Below are 25,956 nucleotides of genomic sequence, written 5' to 3'. Positions count from 1 at the left end.
TCAACCACGTCAACCCGGTCTCGAAGCCCTGTTAAGCGCATGGCCGACCTCCAACTCAGCGCCAAACCCATCATACACCTCGGTCTCTCGTCAATGCCCAATGGGCTGCCACCCGCCGTGCGACCGCTATACAAGAACCTGCGGCGGATTACCACAGGAGCTGGCGTCATACCCAGTTGTGTCAAGAAAGCGGCGCGGTCAAGAGTTAGCATGCAGGACATTCGACCGTTGCGGCACAACTACTATACTCCTTCTACCAAGTCCGATGAAAAGACAGGCGGGGTCAGCCGCAAGCCAACCACGAGGGCCACATGCCTTAGAGAGCTGGAAGTTGTTACCGAGGTCTGCGCGACGGCGCGGCGATGGCTGTGTGAGAATGTCAACGAGGCGTCTTGGAACACATCTGTTCATTCTCCGCTTCTCAAGCTAGCTCTCTATCCTCCGAAGGATATCGAGTATAACGATGACGAAAATGACGACAGCGACGATGACGACGATTACGATTACGACGACGACGACGACGAAGATGACAACGAACCGGGGAACGATGCGCAGGACGCAGATTCCTTCTCCGTCTACACCCCCGTCACATTCTGGGACATCACCACTGCTCGCCCGCACCCCAACTGCATCCCACGCCATATTAGCGGTAGCACCCTCGAAGCCAAGATGGTTGACTTTTGCATTACGGTATCCGACGCAGACATTCAAGACGCTGCTCTGCGCACCTTGACCGCCGCCTCCTCCTCACCCGACGCCATGATACCTGGCGCGAAACTATTTACGTCTATCAACCACACCGAGTACTCGCCAGTGACGCTGCGGCCCATCAGCGTCAGCATCGAGAGCAAGACACCCAACGGATCGCCCGAGATCGCCCTTGCGCAGCTGTCCATCTGGGCCGCGTCGCATTTTGAGAGGCTGCGGAGGCTTCGGGATTTCAAGAGGCGGCAACAAGGTGATGTCGCCACAGAGGCCTGCATTCCCATGGCGCTGCCGCTGCTGCTAGCAATTGGGCCCGCTTGGAAGCTATACTTTGCCGTCGACACCGATCGTGATATTGTGAGTGCCCTAAGCTTCATACCGTGTTTCTTAGCGCTCCATGCTAACAGCTTTCAGGTCATTGTCGACGCCATCGAGCTGGGTTGTACTGATCAGCTAGTTGGATGCTATAAAGTCGTCGCCGCCTTGCGGGAACTGGCTCGCTGGACTGAAACGACGTTTCGCAGCTGGTTGCTCGATAACGTGCTTCTAGGCGGGATGTGATTTGAATGACGATGGCAGGTCCAATCATTCGAGTACGTTCTTAGGCCTCGGGTCTACTTTAAATAAAAAGTATTCCTAAATAAATATAATATATATAATCATTTAGAGATAAATACTAATGCTCAAGATTAATAACTTATTATCTTAAGACTGCTGGATTAGGTATGTCTCTAAACTAAGCATGGAAGCCCCCCCCTCTTCGACCATGAAGGTTGTGTGGCCGTTTTGCAACCGCGTGACACTTTTTCAACACATCATCTTCAGCCAACTGCGAGATACTCTGCTCCAACAACTCTATGAACTTTGCGATCGTATTTTAAGAGCGCAATTCATGTCGAACACGTGCAATTGCGTTTATGGTGACCGAATGATGAGGCAGATCGGCAATTACCTAGGCGACCTTTCCGCTGACTCAGCCCATCATTCAGTGAATCGCCCCGGTTTGGGCCCAAAACAGCAGGTCGCTGATAATCGCGCAGGAAAACGAAGCGTCACGTACGTCGTTGGAGATAAGCCATCTTAATCTGTTACAACAACACTTTGCGTCGCGTCGTCCTCCGAATGGCCATAATAAATCTCGTTTTAGGTGGCTTGCTCGGCCTCGCCGCCGCTCAATTCCCACCGAAGCCGGAAGGCGTTATCACGGTAAAGTCCAAACTTCACGAGAACGTCACCATCTCTTTCAAAGAGGTAAGTGGACCTCTAGCATCAAGCCCGAGTCTCATGGTGTTGACAAAATAGCCTGGCATTTGCGAAACCACACCAGGTGTCAAATCTTACTCCGGTTATGTCCATCTTCCGCCAGGATTCTTGAATGATGAGGACGACGACGGGCAAGACTACCCCATTAACACGTATGTCATTCCTACATTATCGGCAATCACATCCTAACCGACCAAGTTTTTTTTGGTTCTTCGAAGCTAGAAAAGACCCTCACAATGCGCCTTTGGCAATTTGGCTCAATGGCGGCCCAGGTGGCTCGTCCATTATGGGCTTATTAGACGAAAATGGCCCTTGCTTCGTGGAAGAAGACTCAAAATCGACGCGATTGAACCCTTGGAGCTGGAATAATGAAGTCAACATGCTGTATCTGGATCAACCAACTCAAGTTGGATTCTCTTACGATGTTCCCACCAACTGCACCGTCAAGTTGACTGGTGAGGAGGTTGGCTTCAAGATGACCCCGACGAATTTCGACGAAACACCACTGCATCTCAACATGACCTCAAGAGCTGGCACATTCGGAAGCCAGAAATTAGATCAAACGTCCAACACCACTGCACAAGCGGCGCACGTCTTGTGGCACTTTGCTCAGACGTGGTTTTCCGAGTTCCCCCACTACAAGCCGACCGATGACAAGATCAGTGTCTGGGCCGAGAGCTACGGAGGCCACTATGGTCCAGGATTTGTCCAGTTCTTTCAACAACAGAACGCAAAGATTAACGATGGGACCATCGACGATGAGCACGCGCATTACTTGCACATCGATACCCTCGGCCTTGTCAATGGCTGGTTGGACATGGTCGTCCAAGGAGAGGCCTACATCCGATTCCCGTACAACAACGTAGGATGCAAACGTTTCTACATTTTTTTATCGCATACTAACACAGACAGACATATGGAATCCAAGTCTTCAATCAATCCATCTACGAAGAGCTGATGCACGTCTGGAATCGTCCAGACGGCTGCAAGGATCAAACTCGGAGATGCCAGACCAAGCTGAAGAGACTTGACCCTGCATTCATCCGGAAAAACTTCAACAAGATGGCGGATGTGTGCGAAATTTCAGAATGGTGTGGCGCTGCTCCTATCAACATTTACAACAGCCTGTCGAGAGCCTGGCTGGACATTGGCCACCCATCGAAAGATCCGTTTCCTCCGTCACACCACCATGGCTGGCTTACCCAAGAAAGTGTGCTGGGTGCGCTTGGAGTGCCCGTCAATTATACGTGGCTTTCTATGGCTGTTGCAGAGAGTTTTGACATGACACATGATCTGATCCTCGGAGGCTTCCTAGAAGCCACTGGATACCTGCTTGACAACGGCATCAAAGTCCATATGATGTACGGCGATCGTGATTATGCCTGCAACTGGATCGGAGGCGAGGCAGCAAGCCTCGCCATCCCTTACGCGCGAGCAGCCGACTTCGCTAATGCCGGATACGCACCTTTCATGACGGAAGATGGTGAAGGCGGCATGACACGTCAGTTTGGGAACTTGAGCTTCACGCGCGTGTACCAAGCCGGCCATGAGGTTCCGTCATACCAACCAGCTGCCGCCTACGACATCTTCATGCGCGCTACGTTCAATCGTGACATTGCCACTGGACTGGTACCTGTCACCGACGAGCTCTTTACGACAGGACCCAAGGATACATGGCATGTCAAAAATACCCCACCAGTTCTCCCCAAGCCCAGGTGCTATATTTTGAGGCCTGACATGTGCTTGCCGGAAGTGTGGGCCAAGGTAGAATCTGGAGAGGCTGTGATAAAGGACTTCTATGTCGTCGATGATGATGACACACCGGATGCTCCTCCGGCGGGAGAATCCCAGATTGTTTTTGGTGAACTGTAAATATGATAAGTCGCAAGGACACCAAGGTTAGGACTTGTTGAGAAAACCACCAGGAACTTAGCCTCACCGTTTCTATTAGATCATCCATGTCATTTCCGTCTTCTTATTCATTCCTGAAGTCTAGCCTCACAACCGAGGCTCAAGGCCTAGACCGCAGGTGGCGTGTTGGGCATTAGGTGGCCCATGGTAGTGGCAAGCCGGGGGCACCGCTTTGGATAGCCGATCTGGAAATAGCATCACGTAGACTCCCAATGGTTGGCCTGAGTAGTTCCCATCGAAGGTGACCAGAGTGAACACGACACCCAGAAGGGGAACAAGCCCGAATCTCATCGTTGTGAACTTTTGTGTCACCAGACCGAAACTAAGGGGTGACCGTGGGAGATTAGACTGCGAACGATGGGGACCGACAGAATGTACTGGTGACAAGGAGTCAGAAAGCGACGAGCAGGACAATGTGAAGGGATTGGCAAGCCTCATTTTCGCCACGCACTTCCCTGGGAGGCATCCTGCAGACGGAGGACGGGATAACGGAGATGAACTGACGGAACCCGGGTAGGCTTCCGGTTTTGTGGGCTTATTGGCCGCCGGCATGAAACAGTAAATGTGATTTATCATCGCACGCACAGTGGACATTTGCGGCATTCTGTGCGGCGTTTTTTGAGGCTTGATCACAACGATTGCGGATGCAGGGCTGGGCATCCAACCCCCCAAGTCGCCATCAGCAGCTCTGCCACAAGTTATTGACGTCCAAACACTGATTCTAGGCGTCCAAAAGATCCGAAGCGCCTTGCTACAAAACCCACGTTACATTCACACGAACTCTCGTGGCATTCACTCGTGGCTGTGCAACTCGTCCTTCCCGTCACGAACTGAAACGTGTATTTCCCGTTGCCATAATCCACGTCAACAGCCGCGTGATAATCATCCACTCCACCATGTTAGCCCCGATAGAAATTAAGTAATGTCCTCCTCAGCCTTGGGGTCGAGCCGACACGGTGAATAATGCATCAGGAGATCATTCCACTCAGTCAACGTCAAGTACGCGAGTCCTGCCTGAGGCTTCGGGTCCGTCGTCACCATGCCCTTAAGGCATTTGTGGATCAACCGGGCTTCGAAAATAAACTTGGTCTTCAGCATGTTCCCAAGGTAGTTATTTTCGAATTCGAGACCGCATTCTGCCATGACGATATCCGTGGGCGGGAGGCGGAGATTGCGGAGCCACATGGCGCGGATATCATCTCGTGTCTTCCGACAGATGAAGATATCGAATTGGGTTCTGGATACGAGATATTCAAGATAGTGTTGACTGCGGCGGCCGCAGAGTGTCTGACGTTGGGAATACGTATCAGCAGATGAGATGGACGGGAGCAGGGAGTGGGCTGACCTGAGGAGGAGAATGGCGACACATGTTGAGCGACGAACATCGGTAGGGGTTTTGATGATGGACTTCCACGTCGTAGAGTGTGAGATTCTAAGCGAGTATGCCTTAGGGAGCAGATGGAGAGGTCAGTAGGAGGTGAAGATCTCTTGATGAGGAAGCTGACAAGGAGGAACCCATACGCATCCTCACATGCTGATGCCTTGCTCGACCTGAGACCCCCGGAGATGTTTGGTGCACTGGCGTCATTGTTAGTCCTAAACGCAACACGCGTGGTTGTTTTGAGTGCCTTTGAAGAACATGAAGGAGTCAGACAAAACTGATACCATCCACGCATACCAGTGCCTCCCGAATTTCTCTACAATTTAGGGGGCCTCTCAATTTACTCTCTCCAGAAATTATTTATTACTCCCTGTCGCAAGGCCATGGGTTTCTTGGATGATCGTTCTGCCCATTATTGATGGTAGTGCCACTGAAAACTGAGGTTAGCATTTTGCGGAAACCTGCATAAAAATGTGCAGCCTACACAATATCGATGAGGAGGCATCATCTTCCATGTCCACTGCGGTCAAAAATGTGGTCACAGATAATGGGCCATGATTCCCAAGCCCAGAAGCCATCAAGTTCACTCGTCATGATCCGGGCGCTAGGCATGAACTGCCGCTCGATGCATGGGAAGCCGTCCGTCACTTGTCACTTACTGGCTGGCTCTAGCCCCAAAGCTCAGCAGGTTTATTGACCCCAGTCTCAGCCACTGCTATTCAGTCCACCACCGGCTTATTTGACAATAGCTTGGCCGTGGTGACCCTGGCTACAGGGAGATCAGCTGCGTAAGGCGGGTGTGATTCGGCCGCTCAGGAATTGTGGGTGAAGCGCTGGATTCTCGCCTGCGGAGAGGACGGATGCAAACGTGTGAACAGTTGTGTGAATAGCACCATCAAGCGCATTGTATTGTAAAAACTACAGACTGGCGATGATATCGCCATATCTTAAGAAGTAGAACCTAGAATGCCCACGCAATTGCTCCGTGGCGGCCAATCCATCCAAACCCAACCAGACTACCACCATGTTCCAACAAATCCGTGTTCCAGCTTTGCGACCTCACTACCCCTCGTCCTCGTCCTCGTCCCGTCCTCGCCACTCCCTTCTCCAGCATCCTATTCTTCTGCGTTTCGCTCTAGGTAGTCCTCCACCTGATTGATGAGTTCCACTTCTTCTTGGACCTTAACCAGATAAGACACATAAATCCCTTCCATTTTTTCCAGATCTTCCCGTTCCTTCTCCCGGGGGGATTCAGTGTCCAATCCTGCGGGGTCGAGACAGGTCAGTTCTGTTCTACTTCCATTACGTTGACGTATCATTCAGCTCACCGGTACTCCCCTGATCCACCTAAGATGTGGAGTTTGAAGTTGCTGGAACGTCGCCTGTCTGTTTCTGTGATGCGTTGAGCCTTGGCTCGTTGGTAGTGGCGAGGTAAGCTTCGGAGAGGTACATCTCGGCGAGGCGCTCCGCCTCCTCTCGAAGTTCTGGTTTTCCTCGACAATAGTTGCAGATCGCCTGAATTATTCGCACGTGGTTAGCTCTCGATTCCGCTAGTTCGGCTTCAAGGTTGGTGGACTTTTTCTCATTGGCGTTGGGCATCTTGACGCGAACAAGTAGCAGAAGGGAGCAGTGTTGGTGAAGGGGGAAAACGACGAGGGCGTAGTTCAAACCAAATTATTATTCCGATCCAGCTCTACTGGTAAGCATGTGACCTTCTTGGGTTATGACACATTACGCAAACAATACTGTTAACGATGTACAATAGGCTTTCCCTCAATCCGGAGCCACGGAGAGGCTTGACCAATACGGTGGACACATCCCCTCGGCTGTTTGCTTCCCCATCAAGTACACGGGTCTAAGACGTTTGGTGCAGTCGGTGTGGCTCAGTGATCGGCCTAGCCGGTGGAAGTAGCCAGCAATGTACCTTGCTTCCTCACCCAGGTTGCAAGCCTATCACTTCTTCGCCGCCTTATTTCAGCCATGAACAGCATTGCAAAACAAACACCAGGAGAAGTGATGAGAATGATTCCCAGTCACATCGTGCAACCAGACAATGAAGGCGAGGGATACATTGAGCATTAAACCCGATCGTGCGAGGGAATGGACCTCAACACACAAAAACATCACCACATTTTGTGCCAAATGGTCATTGTAAGGCTCTGGAGTATGTCTTAAAAGACTGGTTTATGTTTGTATGCCATTGTGTCGGAACATGTCAACCATCATCGATGTTCAATGTGTTGGACGAACGAAAGTTTGCACAATATTTCGCAAGGAGTATTGAGATCGAATACCAACACAGTGTGCCTCTCCGTCCCTCTCCCTTGACCATTCCACCACCCCAACCGACCGCGATTAGATAGCAACACGCTTCACCATTTTCACACATCTGCCTGTTGCGACAGGTCCTCACATACCATGGACTCATCGCTCAAATCCCTCCACCTACAGCAGCACACTCGCCATCAGTGCTTCGGCGCGGTGCCACCTTCACGCCCAGTCTCACCTTTAAATTGGCCCACCAACAAGGCTCCTGAGTGGAAAGTAGTTACACCGGCTGCTCTATTGGCCGGGGCTTTACTGGTCCGCTCCCCTCACGAACGCAATGTCTATTTCGAGGAGATCAGCTTCTATCGTCTTCTCCGGGACATCCATTGCCGTTTCTTCATTGGAGACGAGAGTGTAGACTCAATGTGCTAACAGTGGCTAAACATAATGGTCGGAACTCCACCGCTCGGTTCCAGAAATACCCATTCATACATAAGACCAAGGGAAAATGGTGTGAAGTAGAAAGCCAGGCAGATAAGTCCCAAGAGGCCATGACTGATGCGGGACTTCGATCGGACGACCCGACAGGGATGGGTAGATGAGAGCTTACTTAGACGACCAGTGTTATGGAGTATTGATGGGAAATCTACGTGGCAAGCTGTGGTTCATAATTGCGCCCTCTTCTGATGTGCGACCGTGTCAAAATTAATGGGCGTAAATCTCACGCACGTCAATTATCAATCCGGTGACTACCCTTGTCTCTTGATCATCTTCGTGGAGGTACTCATGCCGCGCCAGGGCAACGCTATTTGTTGGTGGAGACGGGAAAGGAATCGGTTGGTCTTCTCTTCACTTTTTAGCGCTTCCAAGGAGGCCAAAGGTTGGGTTCGGAACTCACTACTCTTCTCTCGCTAAGGACTTCCACAGGCCTCGAGTAGAGGTAGCCATGATTTGATTCCATCTTGCCTCCTCGCGTCCGCGGTTGGGGAGGCCACAGCTGGTGGAGTCCGCCGCCAGGAATAGGAGTGCAGCTTTGGTGTGAGCTCAGGTTTCACTCCCGATTCTGGGGGCCGATGCTCTATGGATCCCTCTCCTGCTAGCTTCCGAGAGGCAGTGGTATTGTGAAACCCAATTTTCTTTTTCTCCGGCCGTGGCTGGTTCTCGTGGTCACTTTCACAGAGGAGCTACCTTCCGGCACATGATGGTGTAGCGAGCCGTTGTTGATGACTCCAGCCAGCCTCCTCTCCAACCATGTCCGTGAAACCGTATACATCCGCTAGACCGGAACGCACAAAGTGTGAACAGCGATCCTGTAAACGCGCGCAGCCGTCGTTTTCTCGTATACGACTGTAAACGGTGGCACCAACTCAACTGTGGGAGGCCTAACGCTGCGTCCTATTGGTGTTGGTCGGGCGCCGCACAACACATCATAATAGGAATACAACGCCACCAAAACGCGCAAGATGATGCACCTCTTCTGATACGTCCAAGTCGGTCTGTATCCCGCCGTGGGCCAAGCCTGAATAAGACTAGCCCATATGTGCCCTGTTCTTTCTAGTCAAGCTAGCTGTGTGATTCCGTTGGTCGCGTTCCACTCAAAGTAGAGAGCCGACGGCTCGTTTTCAGACCAGCCAAAACGCAACTTCCCATTGCAAGCCGGTAGCAATACAACCACGTCAAGTGGCGGTGAATTGGTTTGGGGTTTAGTCTGTCTGCGTCTTCCCGTTGGTTTTCGTCGTATTCTAGGCAGAACCATGATGTGGTCATCATTTGAGCCCATTAGGCAGGGAGGCCGCCGCCTTCGATCCTCCTGTCGGGAACTAGGAACAGCAGTTATGAGGCATTCCGTGTTGTTCCGTCTTCCCGTCAGTGGATTTTGCGTTCCACAGGATTCACTTGCTCATCATCGGTCAGCCAGAGGAGTTGCATGTCCAAACCCCACGACGTGTTCGACTGGCATGAGTCCTTCATTGAGTTTGTTCTTGATGATCACAAGTGCCTGCTGGCCAGTGAATATAGGCTGCATTTCAAGGACGACTGGTACATACGACCATAGCTCTTAGAAAATACGGGATCCCGTCCGCTCTCCCTTAGTCAAGCTGAGAAGCGGCGAATTAGTACTCGGGTCGGTGACGACCGGGGAATCCTCGCTGTTGTATGTTTTTTTGATGTTTTTTTTTGGTCCGTGTCTGGATATGGGAAGCGGGATCCAAGCGACTGCGCTTCCCCGTCGAAATATTCAGCGGGTGGTTGGGTTGTGTCACCAGCCTGTCTGTTTCCGTCGCTTGGCCTCAGATTCCACACCAACGGTTTCACAAAATATTGTGTCTTCAACTCTCTGAACAGGCAGCCATGCAAAAATGTCCAGAGACGGCAGTTGTCAGCCGGAGCCGTCTGTATTCCCCGTCGTCTTCCTTGTATCTAACGCTCACGCGCTCCATCATTCCGGCATCTTGAACTCGACTCGTCAACTCGACTCTCTTTCCCCCACCTTCCCCTCCCTGGTGTACCACGAAGATGCTCAGGCGGTCGGATCGTCTCGATTTCTTTGCCCCGGCTCCTGTGCCTTCCCGGTAAGATCGGGGCGCTGCAGCGGGGGCGGTGATGGCCTCAATCACAATACGGGTTGTATTCCGGGTTGGGGCATTTTGGTTACGTCTAGTCACCGCAGCTTCAATATCTCTGGTCCAAGAACACGGCGCTCAATGTAGGAGGCTTTACGTCGCCTCTTCGGGTCATGTATTTAATATAGCCATCAGCCCCAACTTCAAAATACATTTCATTCAACCATCTAAATATCAGTATTGCTGCTCGGCTCTTGTCATCTTCAACATCTCACAATCTTACCTCCTTGAATTCTCGTAATGTCTCTCGACGAGACACTTCGCAAACTCACCATGGGGACAACGGCTACCTCCGAGTCCGCCCCGAACACGCCGGGACGGTGCTCCGACTTGGATTGTCCCAATACCACAAGACCACCATCCGCCCTCACGCCGTCGAACACCACCGTCAAAGGGCCATCCTCCAAGTTTCTCACCTCGAACCATGGGAAGCCATCAGCCCTGATTGCCTCCCTCACCCCGCCCAAACCGCCCTCTGCAGAGGACTCCACCACGCCCCCCGTTTCGGATCAGCACCGAACCCTCAGTGTCATGAGGCTACACACTGCCATCCCTGAGCCGGAAGACCCTACAAGCCCTGTCATGGTCATGCTCGTCGCTGGACAGCGCTTCGACCCCAGCCAGGTGGAGAGGCCAGAGAGTGTAAGGTACGCTCTCACCGACACGGCATTGAACCGTCTCTACGACATAGCCAGTCTCGAACCGGCATTCGACGGCCCCAGGTCCCCGAATGGTCCATCCCTCTATGTCGCCACGCTGGCACAGTGCTCCGGCTCCCTCAATCCGTTCCAACAAAAGAATCAACCCCTCATCCTCAGCGAGACTGAACAGGAGCGCATCTTCGACAGGCTCAAGAAAGACCAGGTTCTGTTTGATGTCGATACGGTCGCTCGCGCAGTACTCTACCCTCTCACTGAGTTCCAGCAGGAATGGGTCTTCAACAACCGACCCGAGCCTCGGGGGTTGATAGTCTTGGTCCCTCTCGGCCAGTTCCTGACTGCTCCTAAGTTTGGAACCATTGAGCTTGTATCACGAGGCTTCACTCGTGAGCAGAAGACTGTAGTCGGGAAAATCCTTTCGAAGAGTCAACCTGGCCTTTACGAGCTTGTAGATCCATTTCGACCCTCGCTGATCATCTACGGCTACCGTGGCTACATCAAGGCCCCAGGGGTTCCATTCGTTCTCGATCCCACTCAACAGCTCCAGTTTGGGAGGCGGATGCGGACATCACCCCATGTCAGACACTACGATCCCGACCAACTCCACATCGTCACACTGGAGGATAGCGAGCAGTACGAATTGTTCCAGATGCTTAAGAACACCGAAACCTCGGCCGAACTTGGCATCATTTCGGCCGAACAGGACCCCGACACTTCCACATGCCCTGTCCGCGAGACCAAACCCGCCCCAGCTGATGCCGCCAAAGCCATCAAGAGTGCCTTTTCCAACGGCACTAATGGTCTACCGGCCGAAATCCAGAAGCACACCATCGAGACAAAGCACTACATGTGTGTTGCGACGGAGCCTCCAAGACGACGACCGGTTGCCGATCAGCTCCCAGATGGCCTTAAGCCGAGAGCTGGGAATTGAATGAGATATCCTAGCGTGGGCCGTTGACTTTCTTTCTTTCTTGGATTGTTCAGCAAATTGTGAGGTTGAGGTTGTGTGGGGTTGAGACGAGTAAAGCTAACAGAAAAACGAAAACAATATTGGACAGAACTGTTTGTATTTAGACTGGCAATTAGCAATAGTTTGGAGTCAATATCACTTGATGCCTCCGCCGTGATTGTTTATGATCAACTTGTACTGACACATGTGATCTACAATTCTTCGACAGCCAAAGAAAATCACTTCAAGCCACATCAATCCGCTCGATGCTTTGAATGGAACATGCGTGGTGTTTCGTAGGACAACGGCGAGATTTGGCGGGCAGCCGCTAATTATTGGGCTGGTTCTCTTTTTTTAGCGGAAGGTGTGGTAAGTTCCAGTGGAACCACCGCCTGTAGTGTCAACTGGACCCTCCATTTCGCCTGCCATCATAGTGGAGGGAGGGGGAAGGGCAAACGGCGTGTCCATCACGCGCTAGGGTCCCTCAATCGACTTGAGCCTGTTTGTTTAGACCTCGTTGAAAACGCTTCTAAGTCAAGATTCCCGCCCGAACCTCTGTTTCTTGGCGCATTTTCTCTTGCATCTCTTCTTCATTTCTTTCTTCCTCCCTTCATTTCGTCGCGACTTCTTTGCTGCTTCATCAACTCCTGCTGCGACAATGGCGGAACCACCAGCGTGTGCAACCACTCTTGACTCCCACGCTGCACATCTGGGAGGTCCTGGTCCTCCCAGACAGCCGACCCAGCGCTCAGTTTTGCCCAGTCTCGTCCCTCGCGCTTCTCGTTTCTCTCGTTTCTCTCGCACCTCAGCTTCATCTGACTCGATCGCCGCATCTCTCGACCCAGAAACCGAAAACGTCTCCCCACAGACACCGCCACAGCGAGTGTCGCGGAACACGAGCATCGACTCGGATGTAAGTGGCTTCCCTGTGGCATCCGCCTCGCCTCCCCTCTCTTTGGTGCTGCTCCGAGATGATCCTCGTATGGCGCAAACAAGCCCCAACAGAGAGGTGCCTATAAATCGCCTGAAATAATGCTAACGTGCGACTTCTCATGTCTAGAATCGAGAATCTCCCATCAGCGCCGATCCAATTCGGAATCCTCATCACAGCCTGCCCGTTACCCACCCTCTTCGCTCGAACCCAACGTTTACCGCGGCCAATTCCAATCAAACCGGGGCGACTTCAACAACGACTGACGAAGCTCCGACACCTCGAAAACACCCGCGCAGAGCAAAATACACAAAGACATGCGACAGTTACACCCAAAAGCTCGACAGCTACTGGAATGGCAGGGGCTAGGCGCCTCCCGACAAATCTGTTGATAGCCTTTGTCGAGACACCCTGCTTCAGATCAAAATGATTTCGGAGGCCGCCATGAAAGCGACACCACCGATACCACTAGAGGATTTGACAGTGCCCGGGGGAGTGCTTCATGGTCTGCAGATGACTCGGCCCATGCTGGAAGCAGCTCGCAACGGGTTCGACAAGATGCTCGAACAGAGGGCGAAGCATCACCACAACCAGGAGAACCAATACGGCGACCTCGACGCTCCCATTCCCTCCTCGCCCATGCTTCACTGTGCTCCATTGTGGATTAGTGAAGGCGAGAACGACGGCGATGACGAGGATGATAACATCTTCCTCCGAATGCCCACACCGCCACTCCAGTCAGCCATCTTGCCCAGCCTCTGGGGGCCGACGCCGACACGAACTCTCGGGACGCCGACTGCTGAGTCTTAGGAAGATAGCTCGACTACCCAATGCCTCAACCCGACCGTCTGGCGTCTCAGATCCGGCTCCAGACTTACTGGGCTTGATGTTTTTAACCTTTTACGCCGTCTTGTTTCTCTGTTTCCCTTCGATGCCGTCGCCGTCGACCCGCGCATGATCGACAAACCGCCGTCCCAGGTCATGCGAGACCAGATCGCAGAAGCTTCGCGCATTATATTTGTGCCCGTTTATCTTGCAGAGATGCAACATTGGGTTCTCGTCGTCCTTCAGGCTCCCAACAAACTGGCCCTCCTCGACCCTCTCCCCACGGACGACATGGATGAGATATGCGAGCGGATTGAGGTAATGCAGCTGGGTTTGCTGTCTAAGTGTGGCAGCAAGTGGGAGTTGAACTCGCCTGAAGTCTATAGAGTTGAATGCGCTCCCCTGGAGAGCGGGGACGACTGTGCCGTTGCCCTTCTTGTCAATGCCATGCACATGCTGACCAAAACTGATCCCTTCTCAAACACCGACTATCGTGTCTGGCGACGGGTGTTTGCTGTGTGGATTCAAGACGACACATGCGTCTTGGACGATTCTCTGTGCGAGCCCCTGCGCATCTCCCTCAACAGCCACCACCATATTGGGTTAGCCACTGCCAAGCTCGCAGAGTACAGAAAGTTGCATGAATCTACGGGCAAGGTGGCCAAAGTGCTTGGTAGTCTACGCCGGATCTGGAGTCCTTTGGCGAGGCACGAACACAGTCACACACGCACGACCTGGGAACACGAGTTTCAACACCCCGCCATTGGGTCGCAGTCGATTCATGGCGGACTCCTTAATGAGCTGATCCAGTCGCAGGCTGCCTTGGAACTTCTCGAGTCGCGTCGCTTTCGGAGCCTTGCAATAGAAGCGGACCTGAAGAAGTGCATCGCAGGGCTGGAACGTCAACACCGGGAGTGCATGGCAAACCGAGGACACGTCGAGCGTATTCTGGAGCAGCTGGATGCAGACATGGCCCGGTTGGAGCGAAAGATGAAAGACTTGCAGGACTTTGTTCAAAGATGGGAGTAGGGATACAATGGAGCGGAGGGGTGACACATTTCCTTGTATCTAGCTTTTGATGTGTGGTTGAATGCATACACGCATGTCCAGAACCTATTAGTCCAAGATTATTCATGGTTCATCATGTCTACTCCTGATGGGCAGGGGTCGTATCCGTCATTCATCTGCCGTGCTTGCAATCTACATTTGGTCCACATGCTATGGTGCGATAGGCGAGAGAGATGCACGCCCAGCCTGACAAGATTTCAACAACTACGAGCACATTCCCGTTTTATTTTATTTTTACATTGCTTTGGAAATTGCCTTCGAGGTGGAGTCCGTTGAGGATTCAATGAATAATCGCAGTTGGGGCTATAGGTGAGAGACTGAGACATCGTGGTCAGAATGAGAGAGCTGACAGATACTTCGTGCGGCGCTTCGTGCACGACCATTGGGGAAGCAAGCGTACATGGATGAATCATAAATATTTCTTGCCATGGCAACATGGCTAGGCAAGTTGTCCATCAACGATCCGCCACGCACATTCAGCCACCCTAGCCGCCTTCAAAACTACATCATCCCAACATGTTACCCACACAACCCAAGAGTTCACACACGCCACAATATATCGTTTGCTGAATTAATTTCCCATCAATATGGTCCCCCTACGACGTGTATTACGTCATCAAACTCCTTAAGGCGCAGTGGCAGAGTGGTCTAATGCGTATGACTCGAAATCATATCTCCTCGGAGGCGTCTGTTCGAATCAGGCCTGCGTCGGAAGTTTGTGTTCTTTTTGCCGTTTTGCTTGAACGATTCTTCTTGATTGGTGGGCTATGGTCTTCCTCCTTGGGAAAGGTATTTGCTGCGCTTTCGAGCGGGCTACGTACGTTATGTACTCTTTGCCCCAGGAAGACCCTCCGAAGATGCCGGAGATGGCAGCCGGAGATGGCATGCTAAGCTCCTCCCCCTTCTTCATTCCCTCACCGCCAACAGACTATCCGGGCTACCACATCAACAGCAGCGACAACGATGATTCCCTCTCGCGCTGTCTCAGGCACCACCATAGCAGCTCGTCTTCTCGGGTGGGTGGGGACAGGGAGTGACACGTCACAACACAAACGGGGCCAGAGTTGTCCTGAATAGCGACGCCACAGTAGGACAGACAAGCTTGGCTGTGCTGAGAAAAGAGGCTTTCTATTGAACGTAAATATTAGGTTATGACATATCATTCATGGCGGATAGCTAATTAGTCTTCACATGAGCTAGCCTGGCGTCTTCCTCAGGCGCATCTTTGCAGACCGCCACTCCTCGAAAGACGTATCTCGCAGCAGCAGGTCTATATCTCCTGGTCTCACTACCGAAAAACGGACATGTTTCATCAGTTAGCAGTGAAATGGCAGCGAATTTTCCCGGGCTTCCCATGGCTTTTGTGGCGTTGAAGCTAGCTACGTGGAAATAATTCTACAGCGACCCGCGGATGGGATGTCAGAGGAAAGAGATGATCAGAACAGTTCGGCCACACATGCCGCCGGCCGATACCCCGGTGATTGCGGCGTTCGTTAGCGTTTGCCTGCCTGCTCCGGATGCTCTCCCGGCATACTGATTCAAGTTTTGGTGACGACGTTTCGTGAGAAGTTACCAGTCAGTTTCCTGCTACCCCTAATCCCCTCAACAATTCCTCTCAAGAGATGTCAATAGTCAATCAGAGCCACTGTAATCGGTTCGTTCTGTGCTGTCCGTAATTTCCCCTGTTTAGTCAGTCCAGTGCTCTGTGCTCTTGATGAACATCCCTCCCTCCGCGTCTTGCTTCCTGCTTTCCGTCTTACTCTACCAAAGCTATTTTATCTGCATTCTTCCATCTACTGTATTCATCTTTCTGGGAAAATGAACTCGTCAACTTCAACTCCGCCGTCCGCGACACCGCCATCCCATCACAATCCTTCCAATCAACCTTTTGTCTCTACCAAAGCCATCGCCGATCTCCCCCTCAGGCCCGCTATTCACCCAGACAACATGCAGTGGCCGCCTTTTGAAGAGAGTGAAGAGTGGTGTCTTATGGGACGCCAGCTCCGACGATTCCTCGAAGCCGACCGGTATCATGCCAGCAAGGTCGTCCACGACGACTTCACTTGGATGGATAAGTGGTGTCCTGCGTCTCATTGTAGACCTAACGAACCCTGGTTTGGAGAAGGTTGGTTTAGAAGCGACGAAATCTTTTACCGTGATCTTGACGCCTGGAGAGCGGAGATGGCGCGATATGACGAGATGGAAACTGCTCAACAGTTGTTCCAGGAAATGCCACATGGATATGGCATCCACGCCAGTGGCTACAACCAACGCCATGTTCAGTTCGACTACAACAGACCTTCTTCTGCTCCTTCTGACCCTCCTGCTTTCCTCATGAGACCCTGGCCGTTCCAGGATGACGCGAACCACCCAGCCTCTGAGGACTTCTATTTCCCACCTCGCCATCGTTCCGTCAACTCTTTCCCGGAACCACAACTTCTCTCTCACCACCATCGAGCGCCCGACAACTCTTTCGGCGTATCTTCACGGGAAACGGACCTGAGCTTGGCCGAGGCTACCACAGCCAGATCGTCCGCGACTGCGACTCCCACCCGTTCTCGTGGCAAAGGCAAGTTGCTTCCTTCTCGGGACCGCAGCATCTCTCCTCGTGCGAGACTTCCCGCCCCTGAAGCCAGTACCGCCTCTGGTACACGACGATGGAACGACTATCGCCAGAGAGAGCCTCTTGCCTCGTCTCGGTTCGATAATAGTGACATCAGTCCAGTGCACACTTCTCGAGACGACGACAACGCGTTGCTGAACGACAACACTGTCGACCACAGCCTCACCATGGCGAACGACAGTTCCCTTGTCCAAAACTCCCATGTCTATGAGGACGACGACGAAGCTGTTCACCATTCGAGCACGGTGCAGGCCCGGGTTCGGCACCAGTTACAGCAACATCTGTCACAGTTCCGATTCAGACAGCACAACAACAACGACCCCGGTTCCCAGGAAGCCACACCAACCAAAGGTCCCAACATGGCCCGCCGTGATATGGACTTCAACGATTCGAGAGGTTTCATACTTGAAAGTCAAGGGCACGGCAGCGGAGACACCGGATCTCAGCATCAGCAACTGTCACACCCCAACCAGCTTGCCCCTATTGTGGCACCTCAGCCTTCTTGGCAGCCGGAAGAATACCAGTGCTATCTTGACTTCGGTCAGTCACGTCGAGCCCCGACCAATGCGGATTTCGTACAGCTCCAACAACAATATCAGCAGCAACTCCAAATCCAACACCCGGTCTGGCCACACCACATCCTCACTACTAGTGGCCCGGGACCGAATGAAAGCCAGTTTGATGAGATTGATCATTGTCAAAGGTCACTCATGCGGCATGACTATCCCTTGCTAGCCCATTCAAACCTCACTGGCCATCTGCAACCCCAGTTAAATCCGTTTCATACGGGAGGTCCAGCTCTTCAGCCACCTATCGGCACTGGTCTTCCAGGAAGCCAGGAAGGTATCCAGATTGGTCCCACGTCTTTCCTTCCATCCACTCCTGTAGAGGAGCTTGTCTCTACTCCAGAGGCGGCCCCTCTCCAGCGGACTACTAGTCGGGACGCGAGCAGGGTGCATGCTGGCACATCCAACGACTCTCCCCCCGGGCCTGATGAAAAGCCTGCAGCATTGGCCTCAATCAACAGTGCCTCGGTCTCACTCAAGAGTCACAGTCAAAAGCTCTAGCGTTGAAGGGTCTCTAGACGCCTCTCTTGTGGGGCTTTTACGGTGATGATGACCACTTGATGTGGAGATTGGGTATGAAAACTTAGATACAAGTCGAACTTGGGCATTGGACATTGTAAGGTCATAGAGTGTGTGAGTGCGGTGAAACAGGTAAACTAGACATCGCACAATAATGATTTTGCGAGGGAGCGCAAGGGGAGGATTACGGCAGAGAGTTATTTCTTTTAGTCTGACAGAAAATAAATATCATAAGGGGAAATGTTCAGGTGTTCTTTATCACTCGGTCGGATGTCCGCCGTCATTTCAAGTCCACTGGCTACCATCACAGCGGAGCCCTCTGTCCCTGAACAGATACGAAGCTACAATGGTAGTCTGCAGACTCAAAAGCAATGACATGTTTAAACAACAAGAAAATATTCCACTCCAGGGCTCCTTGAGCACATGCAACTCTCACATACTTTTCCGTCGCCGACTTTAGTTTCCGGGTGGTATGACAGCGGTCGGAAGAAACGAGCTTCAACCACCATTCTTGTCGAGATTTCGCGATATAATGCCCACGGGCGCACATACATCAAAAACACGGCATCCTCAAGTCCATTCCATCGCCCAGTTCTCAATCCAACCCACATGTCGTCCTCCATGTCGTTCTCATCCCCATCAGGCCATGAATCAAGACGCAGGTAAACAAAATCTTAGAGAACCCCCTTGGGTTTCTTTGATGAAACACATCTACATATCATCAGCAACATTAGACTGCAGAGGGAAAAGAGATGCAGCCGAAGGATTATACCGTGTGGAAAGGTCAATTGGTCTCCGGTTCCTTTCGTCTGCTGCGCCTGACTCTTTCTTTTCGTCTTCAGGATCAACTTGCAGGGCTTGTTGACAGCCAACTTCGTTGCTATCCACTCCTACTCCTCCACACCATCCATTATTTGTCTCTCTCATTTCGCCCTAAGATTAGGTGATGGGTCTAAGTGTCAAATTAGCAACAAGCCATTTTGCTCATAGGACTGCCGACTCTCGAAGAGCATAGAAACCCCCGCCCTTGGTGAGAAGTTTCAAGATATTTAGAACCGTAGTGATCGCTTTGGGATGTCTATTGGTTTGTAAGGCGAAAGAACACTTGTCTAGGTCTTTTCGTGTGACGAGGAGCAACACTTGGTATCTAGAGAATTAGAGTAGCCTCGCTCAGGAGGTTCAGCTCTGCCGATGAAAAGACGAAAATGAATGAGCAACTCTCGTAGTCGTTAAAACTATTTTATTGGAAGCTCTAGATATGGGAAGTAGCAAGGCTATGAGTAGGGAAATAAATAGACTGTGCCTCTGCGGTGTTTGACCGCGCGATAACCCGAGAAACCCTTGTTGATAACCATCGTGACACCGCTTGAAAGCTGCGAAGTTGCTTCAGTCACCTATCTACGGCAACAAACTACACCTCTTTAGGCTCTGAATTGTTTGCCCGCCAATACCATTCCTAATGAACCCCGCCGCATATCCTCATTTACTTAGATAACCTCATAACTTTTGCAGGCAACGCAACCTTTATTACGAACATTTACGGCCGATTCGAGGTCCGCCTCCCTCCTTATTTCCAGGTGAGATTCATCGCATGCCCAGCGCCTTTTATCTGCGCACCCACATTCAAGCCAACAAAATCGAGAAACAACACACTGTACGTTATGTGTTCCAAAATTATATGGTGTTGTGCCGGGATCAATGGCCAATAACGCAAGGAGATGTGAGATTCACGAAATCACAGATGCCGTCTGACATGAAGTAGCCTGTCGGAATCTGAGAGCAACTAGAATGGGGGATTGTTTGTCTACCTCTGGAGCCCGACATCTATGGCACAGAATCTTTTGAAGCTTTCTGTGTGGTCAGCGATTGCCCAGATATGGCCTGAGACACCTGTTGCGCTCCGTTGGGTGCCTGACTTGCATGCATTCTACTCCACTCGGACTCTGATCTCCTTGTATTTCTCGTGAAAGGAGGAAACTTATAACCCACTTTGTCGTCGTCAATGCTTTTCATCAGTCGATCTTAGTCCGTTGTAAAAACCATTCACTCCTCCGAACGGGTCTCACCAAGATACCTAACTTAAGCACCTTGCTTTCGGTGTCCTAATGCCACTCTCTCGTCGCTCCCAGACCATGACCAATACTCCTATCCCTGCTTCGCTCAATAAGGTTCGAGAATCTCGGGGCTGGAAGAGCCATACCCTTGAAGTTCTCTGCGAATACCTCCCCAGATCGAGAGTATGTCCTCTCCTTTCCATCAACTTTATGGAGGCAAATTTAATATTCCCTTAGATTTGTTACCCAAGGTCCCTCATCCACCTCGCTTTCGTCATGGAGAATGATCGTACAATATCGACAATGATGCGCAACCTCATCAAACGACTGAATTTGGTCACTGTTGCCCTATTTTTATTGTGTTTTTTTCTTTTTCGGCTCAGATTTTGTCGTGGGTATTCAGCACTACCGAATGTCTTATCCGGAGCATTTTTGTGATCTTTTACTTTGGCCTGCCGGTGGCAGTTGTGACCTTCACTATGTGGATTACCAGGTTGGTCATCGTTGAGGCGATCACGCATGCGTCTAATTGAACGAGGGGGTGCCCGTGAAAATCGTTTACACTACTTTGCTACCAATGCGCATTCATAATTTTGCAAGCTCGAGGGCGTGAAGATTGAGCAAGGTAGCTTTTACTCTGATTCGGCGGCCGGGAACAGCGCAACTTCTCGTGCACACTCGGCCAAAGCTCCCTAACTCCTCGAAGAGTTCCAAATAAAAGTGGCATAACTTACATTGAGATCTATACCTAAGTGATTGACAGCTTCTTGGTCATCTTATCTAAGTGCACTCCCTCCTCTCAAGCCGTTGCGAGCTTACGCTGTACGTGGCGAAGCCGATTCGAATTCAAGACAAGCATCTGAGCACCTTGTATCAATAGGAAACGTCATGTGAAGCGCAAGCTTGGTATCTTTCTTGGTGGTGCCAACATTTTCCTCGTCCGCAAGCTTTTGAACTCGTCGAAAATGCAAATTTCGGTAAAAGCCAGGTTTCTGATTGGTCACTTTGATATGCTTATTGTCCGCGTCCGTGGTGGTTCGCATTAGGTAGCGATTTCAGGAATATCAACGGTCCTGTTTATATAAAGCTGACGGGTTTAATTAATCTAATTCAGGGGAACAATCTGTTGCATATTGCATAGCAAATTCACATCTTTGGAGGTATGAGGTTATAAGTCTTTACGCCGTGTCACGCGACCCGGCGAGGATGATGTTTTATTCACCTTGCCAAGGGTCTAAACCTACAGTCTGAGCATTTTAATTGAAGAAAAAAGATGAGAAGGTCGTGGTAATGTTAGACGATGTCTTTCATAAATTAGAATAGACGTCGTGGTGGTGGATTGGTCTCAGGTTATATCTCACTATGCTTCTTCAAATTCGCTGGCGAAAGTGCCCGAATATGCAATACCAAGTAAGCAAAACAACTCTGTTCTCAAGGTTTTATTTTCTGAGGGACCGGTTAGTCGCTGCAAACACCTCCTAGATAGCGATGTAAGGACGGCGTACTTGGAGATACGGCGGTAGGCCTATACGAAATTCGTGTCGGAGTGGGAGAGCGTCTTGCGTGCAGCAACCTACTTATGAACACAAACGCCGTCTGGAAAATGGTTCCGAAGGTACCAAGCACTAGCAAATAGAAGGGCTGTGGTGGAGCCAATGAAGAAGTTGGATGGAGATGAACTACCTCAAGTAGGAGAGCGGAGAATACAATACCCAGTGACGAACAGGTTGTGTCTGTTCCTTATTTTGCTCTCGTGGCTTGACATCTCTTCTCTTCACTTTGAGGCGTAGGTCACTGCAAGGTCTAGGTTATATGTAACGGGCAACTAGGCACGTTGCCAATTGCCAATGAACTGAGAGACAAGACTGCGTGGGGTAGATAAGGTGGATTATAGGTGATGATACAAACAGCATCCGAAGGGATCTTGATAGAACGTAAGCAATAGTAGATTCGCTGAAAAAGGCCCTGCATTTGTTTACTGCTTCCACTGGATTCCTGGTCCGTAAAACTCGCCATCTGGTCTTTAGATCATCTCGTCGGGCGCAGGTTTACTACTGCCATACCCAGGATCTTGTGGCAGCGGCCGCTCAAAATTTGACCCACGCCGTGGCAGCAAACATCCTCCGCCGACACACGTACCAGACAACGGACGCCCAAAAACAGCATATGGAACTTCTCACGATTTTTTTCCTCCAGTACCGCCGTACAGTGGAATTAGAGCGTTTCTCTACAATTCGGCATGTCAAAATTGCGTCAATTGTCGTTAAACTAGACCCCCAACGGCCTCATCCCAAGCACAAAGACGATAGTGCCGCTTCGCCATCACGCTTGATTGCCCGCCTTAGACCAGCTGGGAGCATGACTCTATTTTCCTCCACTTCGGTAGCAAACACGTCATATAAGAGATCTCCTGCATTCTCACCTACTGGCGAAATGCACTGGTTGCTGCGTCGGATGGTGACCGAGAGGAACAAGAAGCACCGAGGCACATGCAATCACCAAGGCGACCCTCCTCATATCGCCCAACTCCAAAGCATTGTGAGCGATCGGCAACGGGTATTTTCTTGGACACATTTGCCGTTGGTGCAGGTCGGTGCGCTCAATCGAAGGCCAAGCCAAGTCAAAGAAAGTTCAGTTTAAGAAGACTGGAATGCAACGATAATCTCAAGCCTGCGGTCGCATATCCGAATAAGTGTCACAAGAACAAAAGAAGAATCGGTAAGGGGTGCAAGTGTACAACAAGCTCAATATACCCTACGATGTCTTCAATTGATCCTTAAGCTGTCCGGTGCGGATTTTGGCTTCGTTCTCTTGTCGGTCGCCCGGAACGCATCACCAAATTACCGTGAGGTCGTGCAGTTTGCCGTATCAGCACTGAGCCAGCGACGACATATTCCCACCTAGGATAAGCCCTGCCTTCCTGGTGCCCATTTTTCTCAGGGAGCCAGTCGAGCCAGTCGAGCCAGTCGAGCCAGTCGAACCCAAGGGTCCTCTCTGTCAATTGTCGCCTTTCCACCATTGGACATGAGCTTTTGGTGGGTGACCGGGCGATTCAGGCGGTGTTTCTGTTTGTCACACTGGCAGCCAGCCACGTCGACCGTCTAAGACATTCGAATACATCCACCTGTCTTTGCATGCCGTCTTGTCGTTTTGCATGTTTCCACGCTTTATGTTACAGAGATCTAACCATGGTAACATTCGCTGAATCAGACGCCGACTCCCAGCAGATGGTGAAATCCACCAACTTCACCCCCGCAATCCATAACAGCATTCTAATTCGCTCCTCGCCGCACAGTTGCTCCAACAATTGGCGTCTTGTCGGACAGATCTCACGAATGCGCCATCTTCCGGGCGTGCAACCCGTCCGCCAAAGTAAGCAATTACATTCACGGCAAAGTGATCAAGAGTGCTGATTCACGCCACAAAGAGGGGTCGCCTTTAGCTTTCCCGCCAATGTGGCTCACATTGCAATTGACTGGACTGTCTACCTGGTGGCGTGCAGCGGTTTAGGCAGCATTCCGAATTAAAGGCTACATTGTGTCTTAGCATTACGCAAAGTGCTCGTCATTTGGCTTTCGGGAAACCAGGACGAGATGAGTGTCGAAAGATATAAAGAACGGCCCCTTCTCAGCCCTTCAGCCAAGGCTTGACGAATGTCCACATCACCAATGCGCAGAGTCTCTAAGTCGGAAATTCGTTGATCTCACTCGCACCTTGATTTTTTTTTACGCCGATTGGGCAATTGATCACAACGCAAGTCACTAAAAGTGGAAGGCTTTCATTTCATCAGCCAAACTCATTCATCCCCCATCGGAGACTCCATCCATCATAACCATGCCTCGGTATATGCTCCTCATCAAGGCTTCTCCTGAGGCGGAATCTGGTATTGCCGCTCCCGAGACGTTTGAGGAGATGACTACCTTCAATGAGCAACTGAACGCGGCTGGTGTTCTTCTTGGTGGAGAAGGCTTCCGCCCGACTGCCGTGGACAGCTTTCGCATCAAGTACTCACCCACCTCCCCTGCAGAGGTAACCAATGGCCCTTTTGACGTTGAGAAGGAGACGCATGTGTGCGGGTGGTGGATTCTGAAGACGAAAGATGCGGAGGAAGCTCTGGGCTGGGCGAAGAAGATTCCTTTCAAAGATGGCGAGGTTGTGATGCGGAGGATTGCAGAGATGGAGGACTTTGGTGATAATGTAACTGAAGAGGTAAAGGACAGAGAGAACAAGGTGATGAAGGAGGTAGAAAGAAGGGCTCAGGGGGGTCGAAGCTCAAACTGAAGGAATTGTGCGACCGTAAGGTTGATTAAATTTACGTGTGTACGGAGCAGGATAAGGGCTGAAGTGTGTTATCTAAACAGAGCAGTGAGAAACGAACGCTTTATTTCAAGAATTTACTATGAGATGGAATACATGCTCCCAATATAACATCCCCGCCCTGCTTGCACGAAATTTATTCCGCCAGGCAAGGTAGTTACACTATCAATGATTTATGAAGGAGTCACTTTTATGGGCAACATCGGCTCAGTGATTGCGCGAGTGACGACTGTGCGCAACTAGGTACTACGAGATGCGACGCATCCACTCCCACGCCTTCATCATGTCTTGCTTCAAAAATACATTCAAAAAATCAGACATGACTAATTAGTAACCCGTGGCATTTATCAAAGGAGCCAATATTGAACTTGATATTATTGTTGCGGAAAAGATGGCACATGAAGAACTGATCGTCGCACCTTGTCAAGGGCCAAATTAGCGTATGTCTACAGAGCTAAGAGCGACGACCGCTCTTCCTCAATTGCTGACGCCATCTCACCCAAACACCATCACCACACACGTATCAGCTACATGATTCAAAATGACGCGCCCAGACGGCAGCGAAATCGCAGAGGCATTGCGCCAGACAGACAGCGCTCAGACGCGCAGTGCGGCCATCGCGACTTTCGGCAAGGCGCTCCGGCGCGGGGATCGGTTCCGGCCGGTGTGGGACGCCGTGGGCGGGGCCGCCGGACTCGCCAGCTTGATGGCCGAGTTTAGTGTGCGAGACGTGCGTGCCGTGTGCTGGTGGTTGGGATGCACAGCGTCGGCCGAGAAGGCAAGACCCGAGAGGCGTGCGGCGCTTGGTGAGCTGGTGAGGCTGCTGTACGACGAGTCGAGCGACCAACGGCCGCTGAGGCCATTCTACCAGAATATCATCCCAGCGTGCAGCCTGGAGGTGGTCCAGGAATGGGAGGATAAACACAAGGTCGACTGGACTACTTCGCAGAACAAGCGACTGTTCTATGGTCATCGTCATCTATACGAGAGCAAGTTTCTCGGCGTTATATTTTCGCCTGACGCCGGCGACTCGAAGTTTGAGACGGAGAAGACGCTGTTTTGCGGCAATTTACTATTCTGTGAAGAGATTTTACAAACGCTTGTCACTAAAGAAGACCATCCTCGAGTCCCCGATGACTTCATGAGTGCGTTCGCCATGCCGCTGCTCAAGCGCATACTTAAGAGCAGGTTCAATGAGGAGACGCGGAACAAGTTTCTGGACCTTGTGGTGCAGTGTCTGCAGAAGCATGTAGACCTTCTGGCGACTCAGCTAAATCTCTGGAAAGGTGGATT

At 51.3% G+C, this 25,956-nt stretch overlaps 9 protein-coding genes and 1 non-coding gene across 10 annotated transcripts; 9 read left to right on the top strand and 1 right to left on the bottom strand.

Annotated features, from left to right (window-relative positions):
- Positions 1-759: 759 nt before the first annotated feature.
- BGZ61DRAFT_358690 (uncharacterized protein) lies at positions 760-1,266 on the top strand (the record flags this gene model as incomplete). The annotated part of the gene is made up of 2 exons (XM_046240990.1): positions 760-1,062; positions 1,120-1,266. 2 exons carry the CDS (start codon positions 760-762, stop codon positions 1,264-1,266), a joined length of 450 nt encoding a protein of 149 aa, XP_046100954.1.
- A 561-nt stretch (positions 1,267-1,827) lies between these two features.
- Positions 1,828-3,840, top strand: BGZ61DRAFT_358830 (Alpha/Beta hydrolase protein; the record flags this gene model as incomplete). The annotated part of the gene is made up of 4 exons (XM_046241006.1): positions 1,828-1,956; positions 2,008-2,120; positions 2,167-2,830; positions 2,881-3,840. 4 exons carry the CDS (start codon positions 1,828-1,830, stop codon positions 3,838-3,840), a joined length of 1,866 nt encoding a protein of 621 aa, XP_046100953.1.
- A 954-nt stretch (positions 3,841-4,794) lies between these two features.
- On the bottom strand, positions 4,795-6,859 carry BGZ61DRAFT_535214 (uncharacterized protein; the record flags this gene model as incomplete). Its single annotated transcript, XM_046254248.1, has 4 exons — positions 4,795-5,166; positions 5,225-5,311; positions 5,385-5,457; positions 6,711-6,859. The coding sequence occupies 4 exons, from the start codon at positions 6,857-6,859 to the stop codon at positions 4,795-4,797; spliced, it is 681 nt and encodes a 226-aa protein (XP_046100952.1).
- Positions 6,860-10,661: 3,802 nt separating this feature from the next.
- BGZ61DRAFT_456303 (uncharacterized protein) lies at positions 10,662-11,910 on the top strand. Its single transcript, XM_046246498.1, has one exon. It carries the CDS (start codon positions 10,684-10,686, stop codon positions 11,740-11,742), a length of 1,059 nt encoding a protein of 352 aa, XP_046100951.1. The 5' UTR covers positions 10,662-10,683; the 3' UTR covers positions 11,743-11,910.
- A 386-nt stretch (positions 11,911-12,296) lies between these two features.
- On the top strand, positions 12,297-13,433 carry BGZ61DRAFT_550823 (uncharacterized protein; the record flags this gene model as incomplete). Its single annotated transcript, XM_046255484.1, has 2 exons — positions 12,297-12,673; positions 12,821-13,433. Coding segments are annotated over 2 exons (678 nt in total), but the record flags the coding sequence as incomplete, so codon positions are not given.
- A 67-nt stretch (positions 13,434-13,500) lies between these two features.
- Positions 13,501-14,633, top strand: BGZ61DRAFT_456302 (uncharacterized protein). The gene has a single exon (XM_046246497.1). It carries the CDS (start codon positions 13,646-13,648, stop codon positions 14,543-14,545), a length of 900 nt encoding a protein of 299 aa, XP_046100949.1. The 5' UTR covers positions 13,501-13,645; the 3' UTR covers positions 14,546-14,633.
- Positions 14,634-15,213: 580 nt separating this feature from the next.
- On the top strand, positions 15,214-15,295 carry BGZ61DRAFT_t160. Its single transcript has one exon. It is a non-coding gene; the product is annotated as a tRNA-Ser (tRNA).
- A 1,107-nt stretch (positions 15,296-16,402) lies between these two features.
- On the top strand, positions 16,403-18,274 carry BGZ61DRAFT_480826 (uncharacterized protein; the record flags this gene model as incomplete). The annotated part of the gene is made up of 1 exon (XM_046249243.1): positions 16,403-18,274. The coding sequence occupies one exon, from the start codon at positions 16,403-16,405 to the stop codon at positions 18,272-18,274; it is 1,872 nt and encodes a 623-aa protein (XP_046100948.1).
- Positions 18,275-24,180: 5,906 nt separating this feature from the next.
- On the top strand, positions 24,181-24,627 carry BGZ61DRAFT_358629 (uncharacterized protein; the record flags this gene model as incomplete). The annotated part of the gene is made up of 1 exon (XM_046240983.1): positions 24,181-24,627. One exon carries the CDS (start codon positions 24,181-24,183, stop codon positions 24,625-24,627), a length of 447 nt encoding a protein of 148 aa, XP_046100947.1.
- A 577-nt stretch (positions 24,628-25,204) lies between these two features.
- BGZ61DRAFT_550820 (uncharacterized protein) lies at positions 25,205-25,956 on the top strand (the record flags this gene model as incomplete). Its single annotated transcript, XM_046255483.1, has 1 exon — positions 25,205-25,956. A coding segment is annotated over one exon (752 nt), but the record flags the coding sequence as incomplete, so codon positions are not given.

The sequence above is a fragment of the Ilyonectria robusta genome (genome assembly GCF_021365365.1).
Source record: "Ilyonectria robusta strain PMI_751 chromosome Unknown BGZ61scaffold_17, whole genome shotgun sequence".
Lineage (NCBI taxonomy): Eukaryota > Fungi > Ascomycota > Sordariomycetes > Hypocreales > Nectriaceae > Ilyonectria > Ilyonectria robusta.
The sequence above is the reverse complement of the archived record's forward strand: the minus strand, read 5'-3'. Positions and strand labels throughout refer to the sequence as shown.

Bases quoted from the DNA above. Each gene is read 5' to 3' on its own strand.
- BGZ61DRAFT_456303 (XM_046246498.1), top strand. From the start codon at position 10,684: ATGAGGCTACACACTGCCATCCCTGAGCCGGAAGACCCTACAAGCCCT.
- BGZ61DRAFT_456302 (XM_046246497.1), top strand. From the start codon at position 13,646: ATGATCGACAAACCGCCGTCCCAGGTCATGCGAGACCAGATCGCAGAA.